Below are 25432 nucleotides of genomic sequence, written 5' to 3'. Positions count from 1 at the left end.
ATGTTTTAATGGCAAACAAAGCACCAAACAAAAAAAAAGCTTGGTAGCGAAAGTCCAAGTACCGTATTTACACGATTGTAAGTCGACCCCTTTTTTTAAATTTGAAAGTCTGAAGTTGGGGGGTCGACTTACAAACGAAACTGAAACATGGCCCCGCCAAAAAAAAGCGATACCAACGGGAGCTACGACGTAGTTAGAATTTTATGTTTGCTATATGGCCCTACCCGTATCTTTTCGCTATCCCGCATGTTATTTCGCTTTGCGGAAGGGTTTTTCAACATTTTTGAGAGTTTTACAGTGCATGCAACACTCATGGGGGATGTCGATAGTTGATGGAAGCGCCGCTGTTCCCATTTGCGGCGGCACCCTCAGAACGGCGGCGCTTGCGGGGAGTATCGGTAGTTCATGGAAGAGCAGACACTGCTCGCTGGTTTCTCTTTCTCTGCTTGAAGGGATTAGTATTGGCATGGTATTGATTTGACGTGTTCTACTTGAGTGCCGGCTACGTGCTACTTCTATGCTTCCCCAGTCGTCATGAGTGCTCCAGGCCCACTAATCGTTCGGCACTCGTTCACAGCACCGTTCAAAAGGGCTGCCATCCTTTACGCCGAAGAAACAAATCACTGCACAGCGGGCCGCAATTTCGATGTTTGTAAACGGCTGGTGCGAGAGTGGCGACTGCAGCGAAGCGAAATTTTCACCTGGTATGACAAGTGAGAAATTTCCCACGTGCCAAAGTTTGGACGCTTTCCAGAGCCGTAGGCTAAACTTGCGGCGTACGTCGCTGAAATGCGTGATCGGTCACTGCCAGTGAAGTGCGACGTGGTCGTGAAACAAGCCCGGACCTTCGCCTTAATTTTAAGGTTCTGCTCCGCCGTGAGTACAACGAGTGGCTGGCGGCAGAAGACTGCGAAATTACGCCAATCGGACCTGTCAAAAGAGCCTCCCTGACGGCTGCGTGCGGTTGAGTGCATTTGGCGTGGGCTGCTATTCTGCAAGATGTCCTGGTGCGGTCGTTTGCCAAATTTGAAATTTCGCTGCACCACGACGCGCTGTGGGACTTCAGCAACGATGACGATGGCAGCACTAGTGAAGACGAGTAGTCCAGTGACCATGTCAGCTACTAATAAATTTTCGTTATCGAATGTGCCCTCGGTGATGCTTTTTTTTTTTTTTCGGTCACGCGATATGGGGGGGGGGGTCGACTTACATTCGAGTCGACTTACAATCGTGTAAATACGGTAGCTAGCTACATTGCCGCAGTGGTGGCTACGGCTGCTAGCAGTTCTGTGCGAAAACGCCTGTTCGAGGCTTCAAGATAATCAAAATTGTGGCGGTGATGGCTTCAGTCAATACTGTTTCAGACCTGCGGTCACGGCCAAAGTGCGAAAAATCAAACGTCCAAGGGTTTCAGTGACCGAAATTCCACACATTCTTGTACATTGCCAGATAGGCGTCCGCATATCGGGCATGTCCGAAATATTGGTTGTCCGGGAAATTGGTCATTGACTATGTAAATAGTGACGTGGTCCTGGGCAACTTATTTGATTGCTATTGTGAGTGAATTTTTGTACGTCAGTGTCATAAGCAGCTTCATGTGGCATCTCGAGGAGCGTGGCAAGTTAGCGATAAAAGTGGTGGATAATTTTGTGAAAAAACAATCGCAATCATTCAGCTATCGCAGTGTGATCAACTTCTGTTACATTGCCACGGTATTGAGATTTGGTGCTTTTCTTGCAATCACTGCTACCACAATATGACGAAAATAGCAAGGCCGTTGCCATTGTGAGCACTTGTAAGGAATTCCAGCTACCATGCAGATTTCGTGTAAAACTAGAAACACGAATTGCGGCTTTCTTTGATATAGTCATGCTGACATAAGCAATTATTGTTTTTGTGGTCCATCGGATAATTCGTCTTTCAGTCAATTCAGACTATTTTTATTCTTCGGTCAGTCAAATGTCATGCTGTTAGTATTGTAGTGCAGCATGACAGCATGGCATGGGCCGAATATTACATTAACCTTATCTCCAAAAGAGCATTCAAGAAGGCTTGAATTAGGCTCTTCTCAAGGCCCTACTGTGTCTGCTCATGAAAGGTGTTTGTGATTATTTTATGTGTGTGTGCATGTATATATAATATACATACGCACACACGCGCGCACCCGCACACCGTCGACTTCCGTTAATTCTACTGGATATGAAATTGATGGAATTATCTGGCAGGTTGAATTAATCATGATGCAAAAAAAAAAGCAGCATACACCATTCATATTTGGCAGTAGTTTCCTGATACTTACATGACACTGAATCAAGCGTGTGCCCACTTCTTATGTGTCCAAAGTACAAAACTGACATGGAACGTATGGAAAGGTGTTGGAGCTCCTAAAAAAAAAAAGTTTAAATTGAATGTGCGCCCGATTTTTTAGCAAGAAAACTGCACTGGCTCCTAAAGTCAGTTTTGCCGCAGTGTACTGAGGTCACCAAGTGGTCAACGCACGTGCATGCTGACTGTTCAAGTTTGAATTATCTAGTGAAAGCCAATTTTAGGATAGAAATAACAAAAGTTTGGGCCCATGGGCCAGTATCGCATGTTCAAAAAATCGAATTAACTGGAGTAATGGAAATCTTATGTAATTGTTTTTAACATTATTTAAAAATTTCTGTATTTGCACACATCCACTAAATATATTCATGATTAGTTAGATTCATATTCCACTGTACAGCAGATTTTACGAAGTAAGAATTATGAAAGTAATTTGTCCAAAATACTTCCTACGTGTTCATCTGCCGCCACATCTAAGTTCAGTTACACACCATTTTAGCTTGGCTTCATGTGAGCAGGTTTCGAACATTGTCTTACTATTCTTTCTGACTTCCTTACTTTTATGTGCCATGTTTTCTTTTATTTCCTTGCCTGTTTGCAGAAAGAGGTCGTGAAAGAGCTGGATGGCCATGTGCTGAAATGTGTAAAAGACCAGAATGGCAACCACGTTGTACAGAAGTGTATAGAGTGTGTGGATCCCTCAGCACTGCAATTTATCATCAACGCCTTTCAAGGACAGGTGAGGAGGCATCTTCTGGTGAAAATTGAGGGGCACTCGAGCAGACGTAAACAAACTGCCCAGCAATTTGGTGAAACATGCCACTGTTCACTTCGACGTTCGCAGGTGTTCGGTCTGTCGACGCACCCATACGGATGCCGGGTGATCCAGCGCATACTGGAGCACTGCACAGGTGAGCAGACAGGCCCTGTGCTGGAGGAGCTCCACCAGCACACGGAGCAGCTGGTGCAGGACCAGTATGGCAACTACGTGGTACAGCACGTGCTGGAGCACGGCCGGCCTGAGGACAAGGGTCGCATCGTGGCCGCCGTCCGGGGCCGAGTGCTGCCCCTCTCCCAGCACAAGTTTGCCAGCAACGTGGTCGAGAAGTGTGTCACGCATGCCTCACGCTCGGAGCGTGCCCTCCTGATTGAGGAGGTGTGCGCCTACGTTGATGGGTAAGTAGGGGATGTGGCTGCTTATGTATTTTGCCTCTGTTGCACGTGATGAAAGGCTGTGTTTGAGGGATCATTCTGGATGCATTTGAACTGTATTTCGTGATGACTAGCCTGTACCATATTTACTCGAATCCAACTTCATGTGCTGTAGCGCATGTGCTTAGGTTAGTCCACCATCCGCCTTGCAGTTCTCTGTATCTGCTTTATCAGCATCCTAGTGCTGATTGCATACCTGCCAACTCTTCCGAATTTTCCGTAAAATGTATGAATTTCAAGCAGTCTTACGATTTTGCTAGCCTTGCTTGAAATTTTACGGAAAACATTTAACAGTCGCCGACCGTTTATTCGGACCTCACGGGGACTGCGAAAATGTCCGAATAAACAGGTGTCCGAAAAAGCAGATTAAGAAAAAAAAATTAAATCCTTTATTTTCACGCACTTATTCGGGCTCGGCAGTAGGCTTGGAAGAAATCGTGAATGCGCCGTTGCATGCTGTTCCGTTTACGCGCAATCAGATAAGCCTGAATCTCGGAGAGGGTCGTACGGTCACTATTGGCGGCTGAAAGCACAGTCACTGCTTGTACACGCTCCGCATGCGACGGCAGCATAGCACATGGTGCGTCATCTTCCGACTCGAGAGTCATCGTACGGCGGTGCAGCAGAAACCTGACGAATGATCTTGCCGTCGTCGAGTTCTGCGCATGTCAATACAGCAGTGTCAGCACCTGTGAAACTGTCGAACGAGACGGTGTCCGGAATCGCAATGCAACCACTGCGCAAGTCTCGGCAGAATATTTTCCGCATCAGTAGGGAGCGCATCGGAAGGCGACAAGTCTTAGGCCTCCCGGCACCCGCTTGCCGGCATTCCCCAGCGCAGTCTGCGCGTGCACTGTCGGCGCCATTAGACCCTTGACGCGATGTTCACGTATGGCGTGTTGGATCACCGAAACCTCGACACAGCACACAAACACCACCGTGCCGACACCAGTCGCACAAACGAAAACGCGGCCTGCTCGCAGCGTCGTGCGCGAAGAAACAAATCAGCTGCTGGATTGTCTTGACATGGCTTACTAAGCTGAAACCGGAACTGCTGCAGAGCCACTCTATCGAACCAGGCAGAAACGATGATGATGAGCGGGAATTTCCAGTAGCGCCACTTCATGGGGCAGCAAGGAAGCTCCGTTCAAAACAAAAATGGCGTTCAGCAAGTCGAACCATGCACCGGTCAGAGTCGGTGCATGGTGCTCTCGACCGAGTTGGCTCAAGGAGTGTCCGAAAAATCAGACGAGAGGTTGCAAGGTGTCCGAACTTTCGGCAGTTGTTATACATTATGGTCTATGAGGAGAATGGCGGTGCCGCGAGGCTGACCGAATAATCGGGCATGTCCGAATTTTTGGAGTCCGGAAAATCGGTCGGCGACTGTGTATGCAAAAAAAAAAAAGAATGTGAAAATGTAGTAAAACTACACCCTGGTACCTTGCGCCGCCACGAGAGGGCAATACGTATGCGTGGTAGCATCATCAGCAGCTGCAAGGTTGTAATGACTTCTGTCGTCTACTGGGGTGGTCACAAATCCATATCCAAAGCTCGATAGTCCCGATAGTGCCTCTAGTGCCTCCGCAAACCTTTGTTCGCGCGGGTTTGGATTTCAGTCAGGTTCAAGCACTGCACTGTTGGCCTCGGCTTTTGACTAGCTGCCGCGTTGGACGCAGTGTGACTCTGGCAGTGCAATGCAATTCGCAGTGCAATGGCGGGCTCAAAGCCCCGACAGTACTTCCAAGTGTTTTTGAAATCGTACACGGCAGAATTTCCGTGCTTCATGCCGTCGAAGAAAGGGGTGAAGTTCGGATTCTGCACCACATGTGCCTGTTATGTGAACATCTCACATGGCGGCAAGTATGGCATCAGGGACACACGCGAGCCGCGGACAGCCAGCCAAGCCTAGCAAGTTTTGTACTCAGCAACAACAACCTCGGTGTGATTTGTGCAGAATGCCTCTTCACTGCATTTTACTTGAACACAACATCCCGCTGAGTGGCGGCAACCATGCCGGACTGCTTTTCCGGAAGATGTTCCCCAAGTGCGAAGAAGCGAAACGCTATGCATGTGGATGAACAAAGGCAACGTCAGTTCGGAAAATGGCTGCCAATGCGGAGACTCCTTTGCTGTATTCCCTAAAACAGCAAGTATTTCCGTTCGCTGTGGATGGCAGTAACAATAGGGAGACGCAGCTTTACCCCGTTGTTGCGGCATATTTCGTTAAAGAAACGAGTAGAGTTGAAAGCCGCCGCCTTTGCCTAGGGACAATCCAAGAGGAAGCAACGGGTCACAAGATTGCAAATCTGGTTCTGGACAAGATGAAGTCTCGGAATTTGACTGTTGGAAACCTGTTGGCTACGTGCTCGGACAATGCCAATGTCATCATCAGCAAGAAAAACGGTGTTTCTACTGTATTGAGAGAGGCTCAACCAGGTTTGATAGGGGTTGGTTGCCTGTGCCATCTCATCAATTTGGCTGCCCTAAAAGGAGCTCCGTGTCTTCCTGTGAAGGTTGACAAGGCTTTGGTTGACGGTTTTCTCTCACCCCCCTTGAGAATAGCTCGAAACGGGAATATTGACTTAAAGAGTTCAAAAAGAATGTATTGCGCCGAGGTCAGAAATATGTTGAAGCATTCGCCGGCACATTGGCTGTTGGGAAAGTGTTTGAAGAGGCTGCTCGACCAGTGGAAACCATTACTAAGCATTTTTTTTTTATCTGAAACAAAATACTGCAACAAGCAACGTTTTCGGAGTCCTATATGGCTAACCGGCTTGGCGACAGCCGATCTAGAGCAGTGCCGCGCCCTGGAAGGTGCACTTTCCCCAATGCCCCTCGCATCTCCCGCGAGTTGTGTGGCGCGCGGCACCCCGTGACATTTGCAAGCCACGTGTCTGAAGGAACGAGAAAACCAGTTTGGCGAAGGCCAGTACAGTGCAGACGAAGCCAATGGAGCCGCAGTGGAGGAGACGACGCGAAAAAGCGAGCGAGGGTGTGAGGGAGGCACAGTGCATGTGCCATTACGGCCATTAATGCCGAGCGCTGCCGAGCTCTCTTTCCACTCTCTCTGTCCTTCCCTCTTTTCTTTTTCTCCTTCCCAGCAGTACACAAGCACCGAAAAGCCAGATCAGCGCATGCCAGACAGAATGCCCGTCGCTTTCTTTTGTGTGTGGTGAATGTTCCGTGCGTGGCGTGTGTGACGTGCGGCTTTGTCGTGTAGTACAAGCTATGGCGGCTGTGAACGTAAAGAAGCGGAAGCATTGCATGCGTGGTTTCTGGAGGTCCAAGCTAAAAACATTCCTGTGGATGGCCCATGTTGATGGAAAAGGCGAAATGGTTTGCAGCTGCTTTCGGCGAGGAAAACTCTTGCGGTGGCACTGGGTGACTGCAGAGGTTCAAAAGCCGCCACAGCATTGTGGGAAAAGCCATTTCAGGCAAAAGAGGAGCTGTCAGCTGCCAGGAAATGCAATAGTGGCTTTCCGAGGAGTGGCTGAGGATTGCCGCAGAGTTTCTCCCACAGAAATCTTCAGTGAGGATGAGACTGAACATTTCTGGCAAATGCTGCCATGCAAGACGCCCATGTGCTCATGACGTGCTCCCTTGGAGCACATGTCACGGTGGGAAGATGAGCAAAGTGTGCATTACGGTTTTGCTCGCAGCAAATATGGATGGATCTTGCCAGCTGAAGCCATTTATGATTGGAAGAAGTATGTTACCTCGGTGCTTCAAGAGCTGTAAGCAGCTTCCAGTACGCTACGGCTTTAACAGGAAAGCGTGGATGACATGGCAGCTTTTTTCTGATTGCCTTCAGGTATGGGACACTGAATTGGGCATGTCAGGCTGCCGAGTCTGCCTTCTTGTCAACAACTGCTCAGGCCATCACACCACTTGTGAGCTGCAGCATATAGAATTGAAATTTCTCCCGCCTAAGACAACAGCGAGGTTGCAGCCACTGGACCAGGGCATCATAAAGGCACAGAAGGTTCGCTACAGGAGGAGGTTTGTTCAGGCTCCTAATTAACCACCGCATGGGAGTCGACCTGTTGGGGGCCATTCAGATGATCACTGGCGCCTGGAATGACGTTAAGCAGGTCACAGTGGCCAATTGTTTCTGCAAGGCAGGTCCTGCAGTGGCCGTAGACGAATGTTCAAGCTGTAGCCGCTCTAGCTGACAAGGACATGGTGGCAGTAATTGCTGGCACCCAAGAGGAAGGCAATTCCAGTGGTTACAAAGGTCACCGTGGTCACGAGGAAATGCGCCTGTGCACAACCGCTGAGCTGGTGTCGGCGTTCAGCCTGATTCGGCGTTGTTACTGTGAAATGGAGGGCACCGGACTATCGCACCTGCAAAGTCTCGTGATGATTGAAAGCAGCATTTTCAACTTCATTTCCCAGACCAAGAAACAGTCAAAGATTAGCGTTCCCTCCCCCTTCTCATAACAAAGTGCGCCTTCACGTTGCACGTATGGACTTCGCTGCTCTTGAATGCTCCGATAAGTCAACATTTGTCCCGACCGCGAGCAGCATCTCATGCCGATCTCTGTACATCAAATTATCGATATGTTGAACTATTTTGCGATCCCCCTTCGAGTTCAATATATCCGGGTTTGACTGTACAGTAAAGCCTCGTTAAACCGTGCCTGCTTAAACAGTAGTTTCGCTTTAAAGGTAGTAAAGCCAAATCCCGGACTCAGCGACCATAGAACATAATGCGTTTTGTATCCGCATAAATCGTACCAGCTTAGTGTGTATGTATTGGTAAACACGTAGGGTTTCCACTCTTCGTCGTGCAAACGCGCCATTGCGTCGTCCCCATCGAGTGGCCCGGCAGAACAACATGCTTCAGAAATCAGAACAACGGCCTTGAAGCGTCCTGTGCGTTTGTGCGTGAAGCCACATCAACATCATTGCAGCGCCGTGCCAGAGAGCATTGTGGCATCGTGCAAGCTAGGACTCGCATCATGCCGAAGCTCGGATAAAAAAATCGCCAGGTGCTCAGCATAGAAGAAAAACTGGACATCGTTCGTGCTATTGAACATTACACAAACAAGTCGGCGTTGGCACGCGACAGGGACCCACCGTTGACTATGGTGTGTGGCATTTGGCATGCGAAGAAGTTCCTAGGGAGTTCTGTTGCGACTGCAAAGAGATGTTGGCTACGAGGTTCGACTTTTCACCATCGTTGCCTCTGTTGTTGCCGAAGTGTCGCCTAACAACAGTAATGAGGACGACAAGGAATGCGACAGCACAGGTGATTTAGGCCCGACAGTGACAGAAACTGCACGTTACGTCAGCCTCGAGAATGCAATCGTTGTGACGAGAGGAGTACCCTGAAATCAAAAAGGTGCCCTGTGACTTCTGCAGCACTACCGTGCGCATCCACGGAGAACGTGCAATGCCAACAAGGAATCTCCCATGCGAGTGTTAGCCGAGAAGAGGGGGCTGGCGAAAAGCTGGCTCACAGCTTCAGTAAGTAAGAGGCCGCTGTTGTCGCTGCTAGGCCACCGCGGCATCAAATGAAAATAATACTTTTGTCGACCGAAGTAAATAAGTAGTGCATGTTTTCGCCCTTTCATCGTACTCTCTCTAAATTCCGTTTTTGACAGGTAAGTGGGCAATCTCATGCTATTACGGTTAAGCTGTACTATAGCGTTTAGTGCGTATTTTTCTGAGCTCCGGCCAACTACGGTTTACTGAGGTTTCACTGTATATACCTTATCCCATTTTTCTTTCTCCTTTCTCTCGCTCCCTCCCTTAGCACTGCCATGCCAACACTTGTTTTTTCTTCTCTCTCTCTCTTTCTTTCTCTCTCTATTTATGTTCTGTGGGTACACCCAGTCCGGGACTACAATCCCCACCGCACAGAATAGCCAGGGTTGGCGGTCACTGTGAAAGTTAGTCTTAACTGAAGAGTAAATGTGAAGCGGTTCATATTAAGTCTCTCTCCCTCTCTGTCTGTCTGTCTCTGTGTGTGTGTGTGTGTGTGTGTGTGTGTGTGTGTGTGTGTGTGTGTGTGTGTGTGTGTGAGAGAGGTTCTCTCTCTTTTTTTTTTTTCTTTTTGCAGTGAGCAAATGTTCCCACGTTTTCAGTATATCTGAGAATTCTCAGTTTACTTTAACAGGAGTTTACTGCACTTCAACTGTTCTCAAAAGTGGACGAAGTGCCCATGCTTTACAGATGCTTATTACTTCAAAATCCTTTTGAACATTTTGCCAGGGTCAGTTCACTGGAAGTTGTCCGTGCTGTACTGCCTTACACAACTCATAAGAGGCACCAAAGCCTGCAGTCAGTGCTATCTCTATTGCAGATTGAAGATAAGTTTGACGAGGCACGTAAAGAATTTTTAAACTTTGTTTACAAGCTTCAAAAGATGCTTGACCCTTTTCTTTCTCTTGCTGAAATACTCTGATAACTAACTGACAACCAAGAGACTTGTAGATGCAGAAATAAAGATGTCTTTGTTTCGAGGTATTACTTTAGCTCATTTGAAAACGGCTGGCTGTTGAGGAATCAGCCTGAGCATTAAAATTCTGTATAGCGTTGGTTTGTGTAAACTTGGGTGACTTGTTATTCATGTGTGAGGCAAAGCAGTTTGCAAGCAGCAGCTTGCTCAAATTGTAGTGTGGTGTGACCCAGACCTCTGTGGGCTTTGTTGCAGGCCTCACAGTGCCTTATACACAATGATGAAGGACCAGTATGCCAACTACGTGGTGCAGAAGATGATAGAGGTGGCCGAGCCACCTCAGCGCAAGCTGCTGCTACACAAGATCCGTCCGCATGTGCCCTCGCTGCGCAAGTACACCTACGGCAAGCACATCCTGGCCAAGCTCGAGAAGCACCTGCTCAAGAGCGGTGACCAGATCCTCTCTTCGGGAGGCGGTCAGAGCGGCACTTCGAACGGGGCCCTCTGAGGCACCTGCTCATCCCCTCTCTCCTCCTCTGCGTGGCCACCAAACGTTACATCGGGGTGCTGTGTGTGACGGCAGGCCTAGCTCCTTGCCCGTCGTGCACCATGAAAGAAACGGGGCAGGGCGCGGGCGTTTATGCATCTGGTTTGCGCAGTCGCTGCGCAGCTGTTCTCCTTTGTGTGGCGCTCTCTCTCTCTCTCTCCATCTCTTCTGTTAAACGGTGCAGCCTTTTCATTGAGACACAAGTGATATTGGGAGCTCCTGTGCACCTCTGGCTTTTGCTGCCTGGATCTTTGCAAGGCCAGAAACTTAGAAGCCCCAAGGGCTCCCTGTTGTAGCTAGGTGGCGCTTTTGCCTGACCTTTCTACACTTCAGCGCGCTGTGTCTTTGAAAAGTGACACTGCATCTTTAGCCCTCATCTCGTACATCTCCTACACGCTCCGCTTTCTCTTGTTGCCCTTTTCTCTTTAAATGCTAATTTCCTACACACATGCTCTGCCTCGGTAACCTGCGAGCACTTCATGGGAACGCTGTTTCCTACATTTCTTTTCGTTTTCTCTCTACGATCGTTGAGCATGAAGTGAGCTGTCAGGTGCAGCACATGGCGAAAGTGCCGACATCTCTTTCTATCAAAAGGCCCTTTGTCACTGTTATATCACCTTTCCTCCTCGCCTTGACTAGTTCTCATGCTGTAAATTATGTTAGCCTAACTTTCTTCATTCGTCCCCCACCCCCCCTTTCTTTCTTTTTGCTGGGGCTGTTGGAGAAACATTTGTGCAATTTTCCATCTCCGGCTTCTCCCAAGACTTTAGTTCGCACAAGGGATCGTCAGTTGCATTGAAAGAAGCATGTTGTGCAACTGATAACTCCCTCTCTTTTCTGTGTACAGTGTTGAGGTGCTTGTTTGCCTGCTTTGCCTTAAAACTCGTTCTGGGTTTCCTGCAGACTGCGCATGAAATATGCTTCTGACATGGAGCCAGAAAGTTGCTTTCCTTGAGCTGACATTCTTGGGTAAGGGAAGGTCCTCTGTTGGGAAGAGCATCTCGTGTGCAGTTTGCTTTCTCATTTCCCTCCGTTGTTTTGTACAGCATCTTGTCAGCAGTTTGTACAGAGACACTGTCGACCCATCATCCCATACTTTCTCATTTTTCATGTTTCCCCATCCTCTCTTCTTAACCACTTTCTTCTTTCATCGTTTTTCAACTTCTCAAAGCTTGTCATGACAAGGCAGTACTGTTTTAAAGACTTCTTTGTTATTCCTTTTCCTATTTTCTCTATGCTTCTGCAGACGAAGGAGCATGTTTCGTGTGCCAGCTTCTTTTGTTGGGAGCAGCGAACAGTGCTTTGTGTGCGTTTTGTACAGTTTGTTTTTTGAAGCTTCAGAACTACAAGGCAGGTATTGTGGCGGACCTGCACCTCATAGGAGCACGGAGCGACTCCACAGCATCTGTGCATTTGTAAATTGTGCCGCTGTGGGAGTGATGGAAGATTGAACAGAAAGGCGCGCACAATTGCAAGCACTCTAAAGCATGGCGTGGACTTGCCCTCACTCTTCTCTTTTTTATTCGCTTTTCAAAGGTGTGTTGTGCAACTGCACAGCTCTATTCAAGCCTTCACATCATGTAAGCTAGTTTTTAAAGAAAAAAAAAAAGACACTCATTCTCTCCTCTGCAAAGCGACTGTTTTTAGGACACTGTAAAAAAGGAAAAAACTGTGACAAGGCATTTGCTGCCTACAAATCTTGTCTATTGTGTACATTGCTGTAAATTATGAAAAAACTAACAAAGTTAGAATCTTGCCAAATCTGTCTGTCTGCTTGAATATTCAGGGGTTTTTTTTTCTATTTTTCTTCTGACTCCTGTGCTAACCCTGCTACTGTTTTTATTGTCATTCTTGGGCAGGTTGTAGATAAAGTGGCTGTATAAGTATAATGGTCTTACCTGCCCCAATTACACAGGAGTTCTATTTCATAGAAGGGTTCGAAAGGTTTAGGGGGAGTTCTATTTCATGGAAGGGTTCAAAAGGTTTAGGGGCTTTTTTCTATTTGCCAGTAAATTCTCTGAAGCACTGTGGCAGATCAGGTTTTTTTTTTTTTTTTTAGTGGACATGTTTAAAGGTGTCTTTTCTTCTTTTTTTTTTCCCCCTCTCACCTTAGTTGCGATCTCAGATGTGAGAAGCTTATTTATTTCCTTCTGCATATGTATGTAAAGAGTGTCATGTAACTGAACATATGTATAATCCTATCCTCCCCCCCCCCCTCTTTCTTTTTTGTTGTTTTTAGCAATGTGCATAGCCAAATGGTACTAGGAGCACCAGTTTACCGTGCAGTCACTACTCCACTCCAGGTCAGCTAGACTTGTATAAACTTGATTTGGTAAACAGCTTGTATCAAACTGCATGTTTCGTACACGTTTGACTTATTTTCTCTCATGTAGGCGATAGGCCAAAGTAATTAGTTTTAGCTCTAGGTTCTTAGTATAATCAACACCGAATGATGTCCCCGTCCATGCACGGCTAGAGAATGTGCGTCTTTCTTAATTTACAAGTGAGGTATCGCTCCCGTTTCACAAGCAGTTTAAGCAAAAGCCACATCTAGGTGTTTCTTCTCTCTGTGTAGATGCACTTGAAAACTTCACACTGCTTGTTTAGCTTAACACGTGTCTGTGTCTAAATCCCTTCTTAGATTTGTCGTTCTAAAAGCGTTTGTGACCCATGGTTTGGCTGGGCTGGCCATTGTTTCCTGGAAAAAAATCTCAAGTTGTCTTGACGCTGGTAGCTTTGCGTTCAGCGTGCACCTTAGTGCTGGATTTTTTCCCAAGGTAGACAATTTGGCTGTGCCTTGGTTAACCTCTCATAGCTTTTTTTAAAAATAATCTCTCATCACTGAAATTTACCACCACATTTTACAAACTTTGCCTGTGTAGTTGTGTAGCAAATGTCATAACTCCACATACTTCATAAACTTCGAATTCACCAGCAAAGTGTCCATTTCAGTTAAACTCTGTAATAGGTTGCTAGCGTGCATTTTATGTTCAGATTTAGACTGCTGTTCTGATTTGCGTATAGGTTTAGCTGGCTTATTGACCACCATTCTATGTCCATGTTCCATAAGCTCTAAGAGACGAGTTATCTTGCAACATATCGCAAGCTTCTTGTTGTATTTGTTTTATCTGAAGTTACTCAAGATGATCACAGAATCTGCCCCAATACCTTAGGTCAAGGTGATTCCTCCAAAGCTGGATCATGTAGTGCAAAAGGAAACATCGTAGCAGCGAATGCTAAGAGTTGTTGCTAAAGCAAATGAGCACTTAGTGCTCAAAGAATGATCAGGATAATGTCATGGGGAGGGAAAAAATACAGATTTGGCGTGAAGCTGTGGCATGAAGCTCTGTGTGTAATCAATTCGACACATTTGCATACCTTGGGATTTGAAAGGAAATCCCTCTGGTCAGCCCTTCCAGAAAGGGCGAAGTGGATTGTGACTAAATGTGTTTAGGTGTTTGCCCTGCCACACAGTTTTTCAAACTTGTGTGTGCGCAAAGGTTGTTGGTTTTTTTTTCCCCCTTTTTTTCGTTAATTTGTCTACTCCATGCCACTGTGCATTTTGCAAGATGCACTATTTTTTTGTGCGTCTCTCAAATTATTTTTTTTAAACTGTGAGCGTGGAGTGTGATCACAAGTTTGCATGCCACTACGCAGTTTCATTATTATTTTCATGTGTCGGAGTCTTTTGTATTGCTTTTTTTGCTAGCCCTTTTTGTTTGTTTCTTGTGGTACCGCGCAGGTATTTCCAAGTGTATTTGTGAAGCATGTGAGAATTTTTTTTTTCCCTCCCGCCTTTCCTCTTGTGTGGCCATATCTATATATATATGTATAATGTATGTAATAATACCTGTGGATGTGTGCATACTTTGCTCCTCTGTGGAAATACCTTTGTGTGAGCATTTGGCCCTGAAGTTGTTTTTCCCTGCTCACCACCTGCCTCAAATTCCTGCTTCTGTGTTATACATATGTCTGTATAAATATGTACAACGCATAATGTGCCCTTTGACTATACTCTGTGTGCGGGCAACGTTTGTAAAGTTCACAAGTGCAGGCACTCCCTGCTGCTTCAAAGAAAGCTTTTTGTGCCCCCTCCCCCTTCATCTGCCGTTTTTAAGGTGCCTGTTGTACTTGGTGGAAGCAAGACTTTAGTCAGGCTTGGTGTGTTGTAATTACATTGTACAGTGTGTTTGCCCTAATTATACTTATTTTTCTTGTGTGGTGGTGGGGGAAAACAAAATTTGCCTCTTTTCTTGAAGACTGCTAATGGTTCCCTTTTATCTCTGCCCTGCTGTGGCTCTTGTAAAATGTGGGGAGATCACACACGCAAAAAAAGAGAGAGAGATATATAGTTTTAACTGTAGACAACACGCACTCACTATTTCCACTTATAGACTATTTGTGTACGTAAGCCGCATTCAAACACTGTGTACCATATATATATATATATACATATATATATACATATAAATATACTATACATACATTTCAAGCAGCACCAACCACCACCGCGGCAGACAGATGTGTCCCCAGTATTTCTTTTTCTATACCATTCTTTTAGCAAATTGTACAAATGTAAATTGTATAATTTTTATCACCGACACTTTTGCAGTGCAAAAAGCAGTAGGACCCGCCGACAGTGATCGTTGCGTCCCCATAGGGACTTCAGAGAGAAACCGCAGTTGCATAGGTTGCATTGCAGCAATTCGCAGGGGGTGGTTGCTCATAGTGGTGCATGTACAGGGTGTTGTGTTGGGTTTAGGGAACAAATCCAGCCTTGGACAAGAGTTTAAAAGTTGCACGATGCTGTTTGCTGAGGTGTTTGAAGAAATGACGTCAGCAGCTGTGTTTCAACAGTAGTATGGTCGATTTTGTGTTGACGTTAACTGGTGTGTTGTGCAGTTCACCACCAGACAGGTTATGGCTGAGTTCTGATGGTTTGTCCCACTGGAGGTTTGATGGGAGCATTAGGTTGGCACAGGTGTTTTAGAGTTCAGAAAACAAAGCTTGCTGTATACATTTGATTACAGCCTTATCTGATAATGAGGGCGTTGTGTTGGGTGACACACAAGAAAAGTAATTTTGGCGGTGTGTTGTCACGTTTCACTTGGCATAACTGTGGCTTTTAAAATCTTTCATAGTAATAGTTGTGTCATCAGGTGTTGAAGCTGGGCTGCACATTATACCAAATATTGTATCAATATGGGAACCAGGTATAAGCGGCCTTTCCAGTTCACTTGCTGGCTTGGTTGTACTAAAATTTCATGCAGAGGTATCAGTTCTTGGTGTATTTTTGTTTATTTGCCACATCTGGGTGCAGTACCTAACATTCCCCATCTGAAGCATATTGGAAGTGATTCCAGGAAAAACTTTCTGGATTTTCTCAGCAAAAGGAACGCAACCACAATCTGTGTTGAGGCTGACACTGCACAACATTCCAGCTTCTCTGCAAAAGTTGTTTTGTTGTCAGAATTGCTGATGTAGCTATTTCTTTCTCTGAGAAAATTTTCCACAGTAGGTGACACATACTTCAGATTTATTCTAAATGGTAGTTGCAAGTATTGCATTCAGCCATGTCACTTAAAGAAAAATGCAATACAAGAATGTCACCTCTGTGTAAAAAATTGAGTAATAATGTTGGCAGTTTAGCTTGTGGAGTCGGGGAAACCTGGCTACCTCATGGATGCAGCATTTTGGAGAGACATCAAAGTTCTTGTTACAAGGCTTGCTGTCCTTTTTTTTTTTCCAAGTTTCCTCGTGGCTTTTAAAATTTTTTATCTTAAGTTTGTCTTATCCTGTATGTAGCATTGCATATTACCACAAAAAAAAAAGGCTATGTGTGCATTTTGCTCGTCACCCTGTACATGCTGTCACTTGTGGCCCATCTTTCACCATGTGCAGCCAACCTGTCATTTTACTAGGATCCTGTGCATACCACTTTAGCGACGTCTGCCCATTCAAGGCAGATTCAGATCATTTTTTTCTGTTTCTTTTTCTTCAGTGTTCACTTGAGGGGGGAAGCATTCTCTCGAATTGGCGGTTGTCCTTTATGATTTCTCTTGCGGCCTGTAAAGTTTGCACACTTGACCCAGGGAAAGATGAGATGTCGACGAGCTTAACCTGTTGTATTATAAGGAAAAAAAAAACTATTTATGAATGATGAGGTAACTCTTTGTAAATGTGTGTACAGAGCTTGCTTGTGCGCTCGTCGTCGCAGGCATCTCAAGAAACCCTTGGTTTTTCTCGTGGCCTCGCGTGCCTCCTTCTCTTTTTTTTTCTAAGGTTGTCAATTTTTATCTTCAGTTATTTTTTTCTGCTTTTGTTCTTGCTTCCCACTCGCTTTTTTTTTTGCTTTTTTCTGTGAAAGCCCTGGGAGCAAACTGTAGATAGGTAGGCATTTAAGAACTTGGATACAGAATGTTTCTGTTAGTGTATATAAAGGATAAAAAGTTAACCAAGTGAGGCATAAAATTCTTGGGGCAATAAAAAAAAACACTACAGCTCTATTTAATGTTTAGTTTTCGTTGAGATGTGCTGGGAAGCCCTAAGTCCGGCCAGTGCATGCCAGCACTTGTAGTACCTGTTCAGAGCTGCTCCTTTTGGAAGGTGTTCATGGGCCTTGTTTTAATTCATTGGCATGGTTTACTGTGGCATTACAGCTCCACTATTGCTGCTGCTACCATTCATACGTGAATGGCATCCACAGTCGGAGCAGCACAATGGTAATGGGACTAATACAAGTGTCACACGGCACACTTTTGATTGTTATTGAGCCCAATCCATATTGAATTTCTCTGTTGCATTTGGTTCCTTTGTGCATGCTGTACGAGGGAGCCAGTCGCGATCGAGAATTTTGATCCTGATCGGGCTTGATTGCGATCGAAAGTGGCCGTGTACAGAGGGAGGCAACAGTGCACAGCACTGATTAGTGACTGGTCCTTTTTTATTATTTATTTATTTATTTTTGTGTAGTTACTAGCCAGTGTTTTCTTGCCTCGGTCCCCCCCCCTCCCCCTTTTTTTTTTTTTTCTTGCCCCGTTACCATCACGCCACTCCAATCGTGAATGCACACCGACTTTCCCAATTCTTGGCTCTTCCTAGGGGTTGCTTTACAGTAAGACAGACTGGTAAAACTGTGCCAAAGCCATTTCATACCATATATATGCTCGACTTGACTTGGCTCTTAATCCTGGACCACAGAGAACATGTCTCCAATGAATTTACGGCACTAGCCAGATTTCTTGATTTGCTAGCCACTTTGACCGTTGGTGCTGTAACCTGGCATGGGTAAACTTGGGCACCGAGGGAGCGTCACCCCCAGCATCGCCTTTTTTTTTAACAGCATGGTGCCAGCCTATGCCGCAGATATGTCGGAAACTAGTATCTTGTGGTTGGGACTTCACAGCCTGAAAATAGCAGCCCGTGAGCAGCATGCCTGAGCAGAATTTTTCACAAGTGTGGCAAGTACTGGCATGCTTAGGCTTCAATGGCACACTTCCTGCCCAGCATTTGTATTTCGAATTGGTTTTGCGATTCTGGGCTTGCTTGCCCCCCACTTTTGTAGGTGTACAGTTTTGGTGTATTGTACAACGCCTTGGCCAATGCCTTTCTTTCTTTGTAATATTTCTCTGTAATAAAAACATGACGGGAATAAATTTTGAGCATGTAAGATAGAATGTCAATGGCAGTGCTGAATGAAGTTGCGATTTTGATACATGGTTTTCTTGAAATTGGGTCTTGGATATATCCATTGTAAATGGTCATTAAATCACCTGTCCATAGGAAAAGGTTTACCATTCACAGGCCCAGACATGTCAGTTTGTCGGTCTCGTACACTAAGAATGTGTCTTTTTTTTTTTTTAACTGAACATTTAGTGTTTCTTTTCTCAGAGGAGGTTTTTACTGGGAGCCAATAGAATGCCTACCTCAAATGGGTGACTAGCTTCAGTCTGAATTTGACTCGTCATTGTCTCGACTGATGTGCATGTTCTAATGATGTGGCCATGTTCTTGCTTTCATCTGGGAAAGTTTTCCAATTACCAAACGCTTCTCTTCAAGCTGCCTCTTATCAGAGTAAATCTTGGAGAGATTTTAAAAAAGTCTGGCCTTTTGGTTTGAACCCCAGTTTGGGCAGAAGTAGCCCACATGGCCACTTCATCAGTGCACACAGTCTCGGCTTAGTGGCATATGAAAATTTCCTCGGGCTGCTTCTAGGATTCATCACAGGAGTGATCCATTTGTGGGTGGCAAACTTCTGTTCTTGGTCCCCTCCTTCTTGCACATGTGATGCAACTTGGGACGCCTCTGTTCTTGAACAAAGTGCTTTACTTCCCTTTTTTATTTTTACCATATTTCCACCACCTTTATTTTCACCGTATGTTTCACTTCAGCTCCCAGTGTATCCTGATCACATGTTAGGTACACTATGTCCAGGAGAGGAAAAAAAAAATAGTAGGCCTCTGATTGTTTTTGAACAAATCTTTGCGAACCATGTGTATCCCTTGTGTGGCAGCCCGCACCCCTCCAGTATACTGCAGCACACGCTTTTCAATGCTGTTCCAGCCGGGGGCGAAGCTTGTGTGTTTTGTTCCCGAAAGCATTGTAATGACCCCTGTTGTGTATTTTTCATTCACTTCTGGTGCAATGACAAGAGATGCGAGGTGGTGCTTGCAAGTTCCTTGATGAAGGCATCACCTCATCCCTTTTCTCTATTTTCCCTCTGTGCTCTCTGATGATCAGACCAGGTGTGTTTTACTTCAAGCCCATTGTGGTTGTGAAGAAAAAGCATCCCGACTTCTGTTTGCTTTGTTAGAGTAATAGGAACGCCTTTTGTGTAAGCAAGCCATCTACGGAAGTGAATATGAACTATGGTTTAAGGGGCTTAAATGTTTCGTTTTCTCTCCTTACTGTTTTTTTATGCAGGAATTCATTAAGCTTAATTTGAAATCACAGATTAGAATTGTGTGCTAGGTCTGTGGTAGAATTGAGCTGTGCTTTCATGTGAAGAAGCGTTTGTGATTGGATGGCGTCTTGGCTATATTTTTGTCGGTCATTGGCCACAGCACGGATGCCACTCAGTCGCTTACCATATTTTACATGATCACAGCTTGGGGAGGGGGAGATGCTCTCATTGGCTGGTTCCGCGAAGGGTGCATGTAGATTTGTTGCTGCTGGACAAGGGGTTGGCGTGCTGCGCCAAGGGAGACACTGTGCCTTGTCATTTTTGCTGCTGGGACAGTCACAACAAAACCGCGCTGGAACAGCGGTGGCCGTAGTGGTCCGGTGGTTCTTTCACATTGCAGTCTTCTTTTGTCATCTGGGGCTTGTGTTGTATAATCCATTTCGCGTCTGATGTTAGCATATTGTGTACGTCGTTGTACCATACTGATCTTGTAAACGTTTGTGTTTGGATACTGTAGAAGAAAAAATAAATGACTTTGGAGTAAAAATAGACAGTCTCTTGTTTTCTGTTGTATCTGATGTGCCCAACAAAACACTCTTAAGAGCATGTGTTATCCTATAGATACTTTCAGGCGTAGTCCCAAGCCTGCTGAAGATCTCAGTACCGATTTCTTCAGAGGCTTCTTGATTGCCTCATTTCTTTTGCATTGCAAAGTGTAATTAGGCGTTTTCAGTATAACCAATCGCATGACTTATGCCCCAGTCATGTGCATTTTCAACCTGATCAACTTTCTCGACAGTGATTGGCTCCTTCCACAGCTTGCTCAAAAGCACACCCACTTGAAAATATCGCCGCTGTCTGCCCAGAAGCATGATCAAAGATGCAAAAATTATTTTTTTCGTGTTAATTTTTCTGGTTGAAAAACATGGTATGTAACGCCAATTGGCTGCAACTTGGCAGTTAGTTGCAAGGGCATGCCGGAACTGTTAGGCGATTCTCAAAACGAGCGTTGACATTAAAGGCTAGTTGTGGGTTCTTGTACACGTGCTCCAAATATCCCACCGTCGCTCTAAAACAACACGAACGGTATGTACCGATGCAAACGCCTGGTTGTGTGCATCGATATTTGTTGCAAGAGCTGCTTCGCGAAATTCACTGGGCGTTTGTTATTACCATTAATTTCAAAAGTGTGCGAGCCGGAGGCTGGACCGGCGGGGCTTGTCACCAAGGGGATGCAACCGTGCGTATCGGCGGCGAGCTCCACCACTGGAAAGGCTGGCGCCACCGTCAGCGTGACGTGGCATGAGGGATCACGTGGACGCAGCCGCCGCGGTTCTGATGAAGTGGTGAGGCTTTCCCGCCTTGCGTGTCTGCTTGACATTTGAAATCACTATAATAGGTAGTGGCTGCCTTTGGAGGCGTGAAGCTGCTCGGTGCAGCATTGTCGGGCGTACGCAACGGAGCCCGGTGTCAGCCTTATTGACACGTAGCCGCAGGACAAGGAGCTGAGTGAAGCTTGGCTCGCGAACTAACCGGCAGACAGCTAGCCATCGGCTACAACTCGGGTACGCAGCAAGCACAGACACGAGGAGAGAGAGAGAGAATAACTTTATTGAATTGGGGAAATGGGGATACGGGATTAGGAGCTTGATGGGTGGTGCCCCAAGTCCAGGGCTCCACTGGCTTCTGCCGCTAGCCGAACGTGACCAAGAAGGGCCTTCTGCACCTTCGGGTCTGAGCTGGCGAGTTGTGCCTCCCATTGCTCCAGTGTGTTGGTTAGATTACACCTAACTAACTAGGCATTTAAATTCGGCGGTCTATTTTGGCATCCCCATGAGATGTGGTACAAAGACGGTGGTGAGTCGCTACACCACGGACAAGCACTCCCGTACATCGTTGGGAAAATTTTGCTTAATCTTAATAAATTTGGGTAGACCCCCGTTTGAATCCTGCGGAGATCTATTGCGTCTTCCCCTTGCAAAGATGCGTGGGGGGCGCCGTATTTTTGCCGCATGCCGCGCTGGTGAGGAAGATTTCTGCTACGGCACCGGGACTGCGATGTTGCCGTCATGACATCAGCCGTTGCCCGGCTAATGTCGTGACGGTTTGCTCTGCGAACTTGGTGATGCCAGATACTGGCAAATTCACTGGAACGAAAAGGGAGCGGTAAGACGCATATTAAAGGCATGTTATGTGGTCATGTTTGTGCTATGAATTAATGCACTGGCCTACAAAAAAAGAAGCAGAGGGAAATCGCACGCTGAGAAGACCGATAAACATACAGTGCGACGCAACTTGAAAACTAATATTGAAAGGTCCAAGAATTTAGAAGACGAAAAGAAAGGTTGAATCGTCGCGACGGCACATCGCAGTCGCCGTAGGCGTCGAGGTCTCTATAACGAAATTATTTTTGAACAGTTCTGACACCGTCCACGCGTCAAATGCTCATATGCTGCGGCCTACGGCACGGTGCGAAAAACGCACTCAGAGCGAAAGCAAAACATTGTGCGCGGACATGCATGCAGACGCGCAGTCGGTCGCTGCAAACCCGTGCGATCGCTGCATTGAGGTTTCATTCTGTTATGCCCCATTTGGTTATACAGACAGCCTGCTATAAGAACATATTTCACATTACTTTCAGCGTTTGCCTACCTTTCACGCAAGAAGCCGGTTCGGGAGACTGCATCGCTGCGACCGCGCGTAGTGGCGTTCGCTGTACGTATTCGGTAAAGAGACAGCGCCTGTAAACGATTCTGTGCTTTAAGTTTGCCAAGGATTATTATATCGACAGTCAAAAACTTACCTCGTTTTGAGAGTACCTACATAAATGTCCAGGAGTGCGCCGCGTGATCCCTCATACTACGCAAGGGAGGCGTTTCCGACAGATGGCGACTCTGTAACTCTTCGCCGCCAATATGTGTTTTCCATTCTATAAACTCTGGCATGATTACGTTAGGTCAGCACTCGTCGAACTTTCGCTGAAGGGCTCAGTTATAGGTCACCCACAAGTTGGAGCCTGCCGTCGGATCTCAAAGGCCATACAGGAGCAGCGCTTACTTTAGTAGCGCCACCACGGCTTCGTCATATTTTTGTTCTCAGTTTTAGACTCATAATGGCGGTAAAGCTTTTAAAAAGACAGGGACATGACAGAGACACAGGACAGCGCTAACTTTCAACTGACGTTTATTGAAAGAGGCAGATATATAGCGAAGCGCATGCGCAGAGTGTGATTAATCTTTTGTATTTTTTGTATCTTTCATACCTGCTTGTCTATATATCTGCCTCTGTGTTTCAATAAACGTGTTGAAAGTTAGCGCTGACCTGTGTCTCTGTCAGGTCCCTGTCTTTTTGAATTGCACCAAAGACTTTGTCATTTTGAGTAAACAGTACCAAGACAAAGGTACACCTTTCGGGGTGTATATCTTCCACAAAACGATAATCGTCATCTGCCTTGCTTGCGCTTCCTTTCTTGAAAATACCGCGCCCGCTGATTTCCTGTCGGGAATGCTATGTCATGCTGATAACCAGCGTGCCGTTCGTCACTGAGATGTACGCAGCGTTAAAGAAAGGAAATGCAGACAAGACAGATTACGTTTGTTGTTGTGTGGCAAGATTCAACCCAAAGGGTGTAATTTTGTTTTAGAATTTAGCCAAGAATCAAACTTATTGAACGTCAGTTTTAGAGCTATAGACTTGCTATGTTGTATACTGCCCATAGAGTTGGATGGTATGAGCGTCCCCTTTCGGTGGGTTGCGCCACCAAGCCTATAGTACAGGCAGCGCCTGCAGCGGCAGATGAGAGAAGTGTTGTCTTGCAGCGCCACTATGCTTTTCGCGGGCATAACGGGCAACATACGCTTCACTCTCCGCACTCGTCGCGTTTGCGCTGTTCAGCTGTCCGTGACGGGTCTGGGAAGGCGAAGCCGGGGATCGTCGGCTGTTGACGTCATGGTCGTAGTCCGTCGGACCGTATCTGTTGTGTTTTGTTGGGTCCCAAGAATGTGATGTGCACACCGGTGCTGTAGCCTGTGCCAGGCTGCGATCTTCGTGTGGGAACGTGTGTGTGTGTTTGCCTGTGTGCATCGCGTGCTTGTGTGCGCGCGTGTGCCATGCCGGGGTGTGCCGTCTCCTGAGGAGCAATGTTCCGCTGTATTCCACTATTCCGTGGGTGCAACCGTCAAGTCGAGTACATCGACAAGAGACACAGTAACTTGTTCAGTATACCGGACGATGTGCTGAGGTACGCGAGGACGTTAGAAGAGCTGCTTCTAGATGCCAATCACATTCGCGACCTGCCGAGAGTAAGTAGCGCGCATCTTGCACGCCTGACAGAGCTGTACGACAGCCCAGCGTTGGCTAGGCCTAACCGGCCGACTAGGCTTACGCCGCTGTTTTGAACGTTAATGCTTGCCTTTGCAGGGTCTTTTTCGACTCACGAAGTTGCGGAGGTTAAGTGTCAACGACAATGAAATCTCCCAGCTTCCTGCGGACATTGCCAACTTGATGAATCTGGTCGATTTGGATGTGAGCAAAAACGGTAAGCAGACATCATTACTGCTGCGTCCCGGGAATTTCTGCTGTAAAAAAGCGATGCGCGGTTCCTTAGGTAAATAAACGATGCATCTAATCGGAGCTACCGAGCAGTGCCGGTCAGGTGACAGTTGGCGCTGTACTGCAACTCCTGAGTACTGCCAAGAGCAGACGGAGTGCCGAGAAAAGCCAAAAACGCAGTCACGTGGTGTCAGCTGAGCTAGGTTGCGCCGTGACAGACAGGATCGCAGGAATTCTGCGCTCGCGCTTTGAAAGGTTTCCGACGGAAACGCTGTGGTACACCTACGCTACTGGGCTGCATACCTGGCAGATGCATTACGCTCATTTTTTTTTTTCAATCGGCGGGAGCCTCGAACTGTACAGCAAGTTGCGGCTAGCGTTCGTACAGGTGAAAGACCGGGGACGACGGTGTGCGTTCGGCCCCGCCCTTCTAAAATAATGCGGCGCTGACCGATCCCATTTCCGTATCTTGAAAACTAGTGTATCGCCTTGTGATTAGTTTGTGGTGACGCCTCAATTGACACTTTCTTGCGCGCAGCGCCCGGTAACTGTTTGCTTCGAGCAAGGTCTCCGGAGGAAATGGGTGAGGCCGGGTGCTTGCTCATAAGTGATTTGTACGACGTGCGCCGTGCCTTCAGATCTTTCGGTTGCGCAAGAAGTCGGTCACGCCTCCTAGAAGCTACATTCCTTCGCGTCGTAACGCATGCGTCTGTTTTACCGCACAGCGCGCTGAAAAAGCAAGATTTCTGCGTTCAATTTCCGGTCCATGAAAGTTGGGCCGGAGCTAGAGTGGCGATTTTCTTGGTTCATAGAAATTTTACAATATTTTAAAAGCCGCCGGGCCATTGTAGTAGTTTAGTTAGACATTATATGGCGTCACACTTTACAAACAATAGAATATGTATACACCACAAGTTACTATTAGCTGCATTCTTAAAGCTGGAAAGAACGTACTCAGGCAGTGCTGCTCACTGTGAAGTATTGCGAACCTGTTGGAGAGGAAAAAGCAACTGTTACCTGTAGAATCAAATGGTCAGCATAATTCGAGCAAATAGATATATTCTGCCATGATGTTAGTTTTTCTTTCTAACAGAGTGAATCGCATGTATGTAGCTGCTTCACATTTTCCACGGCGTGTTTTTTTTTTTTTTTCTTAACAACATGCTGCTTTGTATGTAATTTCAGTGTTATAACAAGCTGACGGGCAGTAGTTACTGCACTGGAGATGTGTTTAGTGCCCTTTCAATCTGACTTGCTGTGCAGGATGCTTTATACACTTTCTAACATTCATTCAATACTGGTACGCCGTTATCACTCGTCGATACATTTCCGTCATCTCTTGACAAGTTTTCAGAACTACCCACCCAGCGGCCGTAGTATTGTGCTGCCAAGTTCGAGGTCAAGAGTTCAATTCCAGCCATGCTGGCCTCATTTTGGTGGAGGCAAAATTTAAAAATGCTTGTGTACCATGCATTGGATACACGTTGAAAAG

The 25432-nt window shown here is 46.4% G+C and overlaps 2 protein-coding genes and 1 long non-coding RNA gene across 17 annotated transcripts in view; 2 read left to right on the top strand and 1 right to left on the bottom strand.

Annotated features, from left to right (window-relative positions):
• Positions 1–19936, top strand: part of pum (pumilio) — a 141836-nt gene extending 121900 nt beyond the window's left edge. For all 9 annotated transcript variants that reach the window (XM_065427852.1, XM_065427856.1, XM_065427854.1 and 6 more), the window contains 3 exons: positions 2927–3064; positions 3170–3501; positions 10196–19936. In XM_065427852.1, the coding sequence (XP_065283924.1) occupies positions 2927–3064; positions 3170–3501; positions 10196–10448 (723 nt within the window). In that variant the 3' untranslated portion in view covers positions 10449–19936. The remainder of the gene's footprint in view (positions 1–2926; positions 3065–3169; positions 3502–10195) is intronic.
• A 1044-nt stretch (positions 19937–20980) lies between these two features.
• Positions 20981–22398, bottom strand: LOC135898689 (uncharacterized). Its single transcript, XR_010563395.2, has 3 exons — positions 22193–22398; positions 22042–22130; positions 20981–21536 (listed from the first exon to the last, which is right to left on the bottom strand). It is a non-coding gene; the product is annotated as an uncharacterized lncRNA (long non-coding RNA).
• Positions 22399–23230: 832 nt separating this feature from the next.
• LOC135898732 (protein lap4-like) overlaps positions 23231–25432 on the top strand; it is a 183635-nt gene continuing 181433 nt past the window's right edge. For 5 of the 7 annotated variants that reach the window (XM_065427843.1, XM_065427845.1, XM_065427851.1 and 2 more), the window contains exons 1-2: positions 23231–23690; positions 23809–23926. In XM_065427843.1, coding sequence (XP_065283915.1) covers positions 23529–23690; positions 23809–23926 — 280 coding nt within the window. In that variant the 5' untranslated portion in view covers positions 23231–23528. The remainder of the gene's footprint in view (positions 23691–23808; positions 23927–25432) is intronic. The other 2 variants (XM_065427849.1, XM_065427850.1) reach the window with 2 other exon arrangements.

This window comes from Dermacentor albipictus, chromosome 3 (assembly GCF_038994185.2).
Source record: "Dermacentor albipictus isolate Rhodes 1998 colony chromosome 3, USDA_Dalb.pri_finalv2, whole genome shotgun sequence".
NCBI classification, from domain to species: domain Eukaryota; kingdom Metazoa; phylum Arthropoda; class Arachnida; order Ixodida; family Ixodidae; genus Dermacentor; species Dermacentor albipictus.
This window is presented reverse-complemented; position numbering and strand designations above follow the sequence as displayed.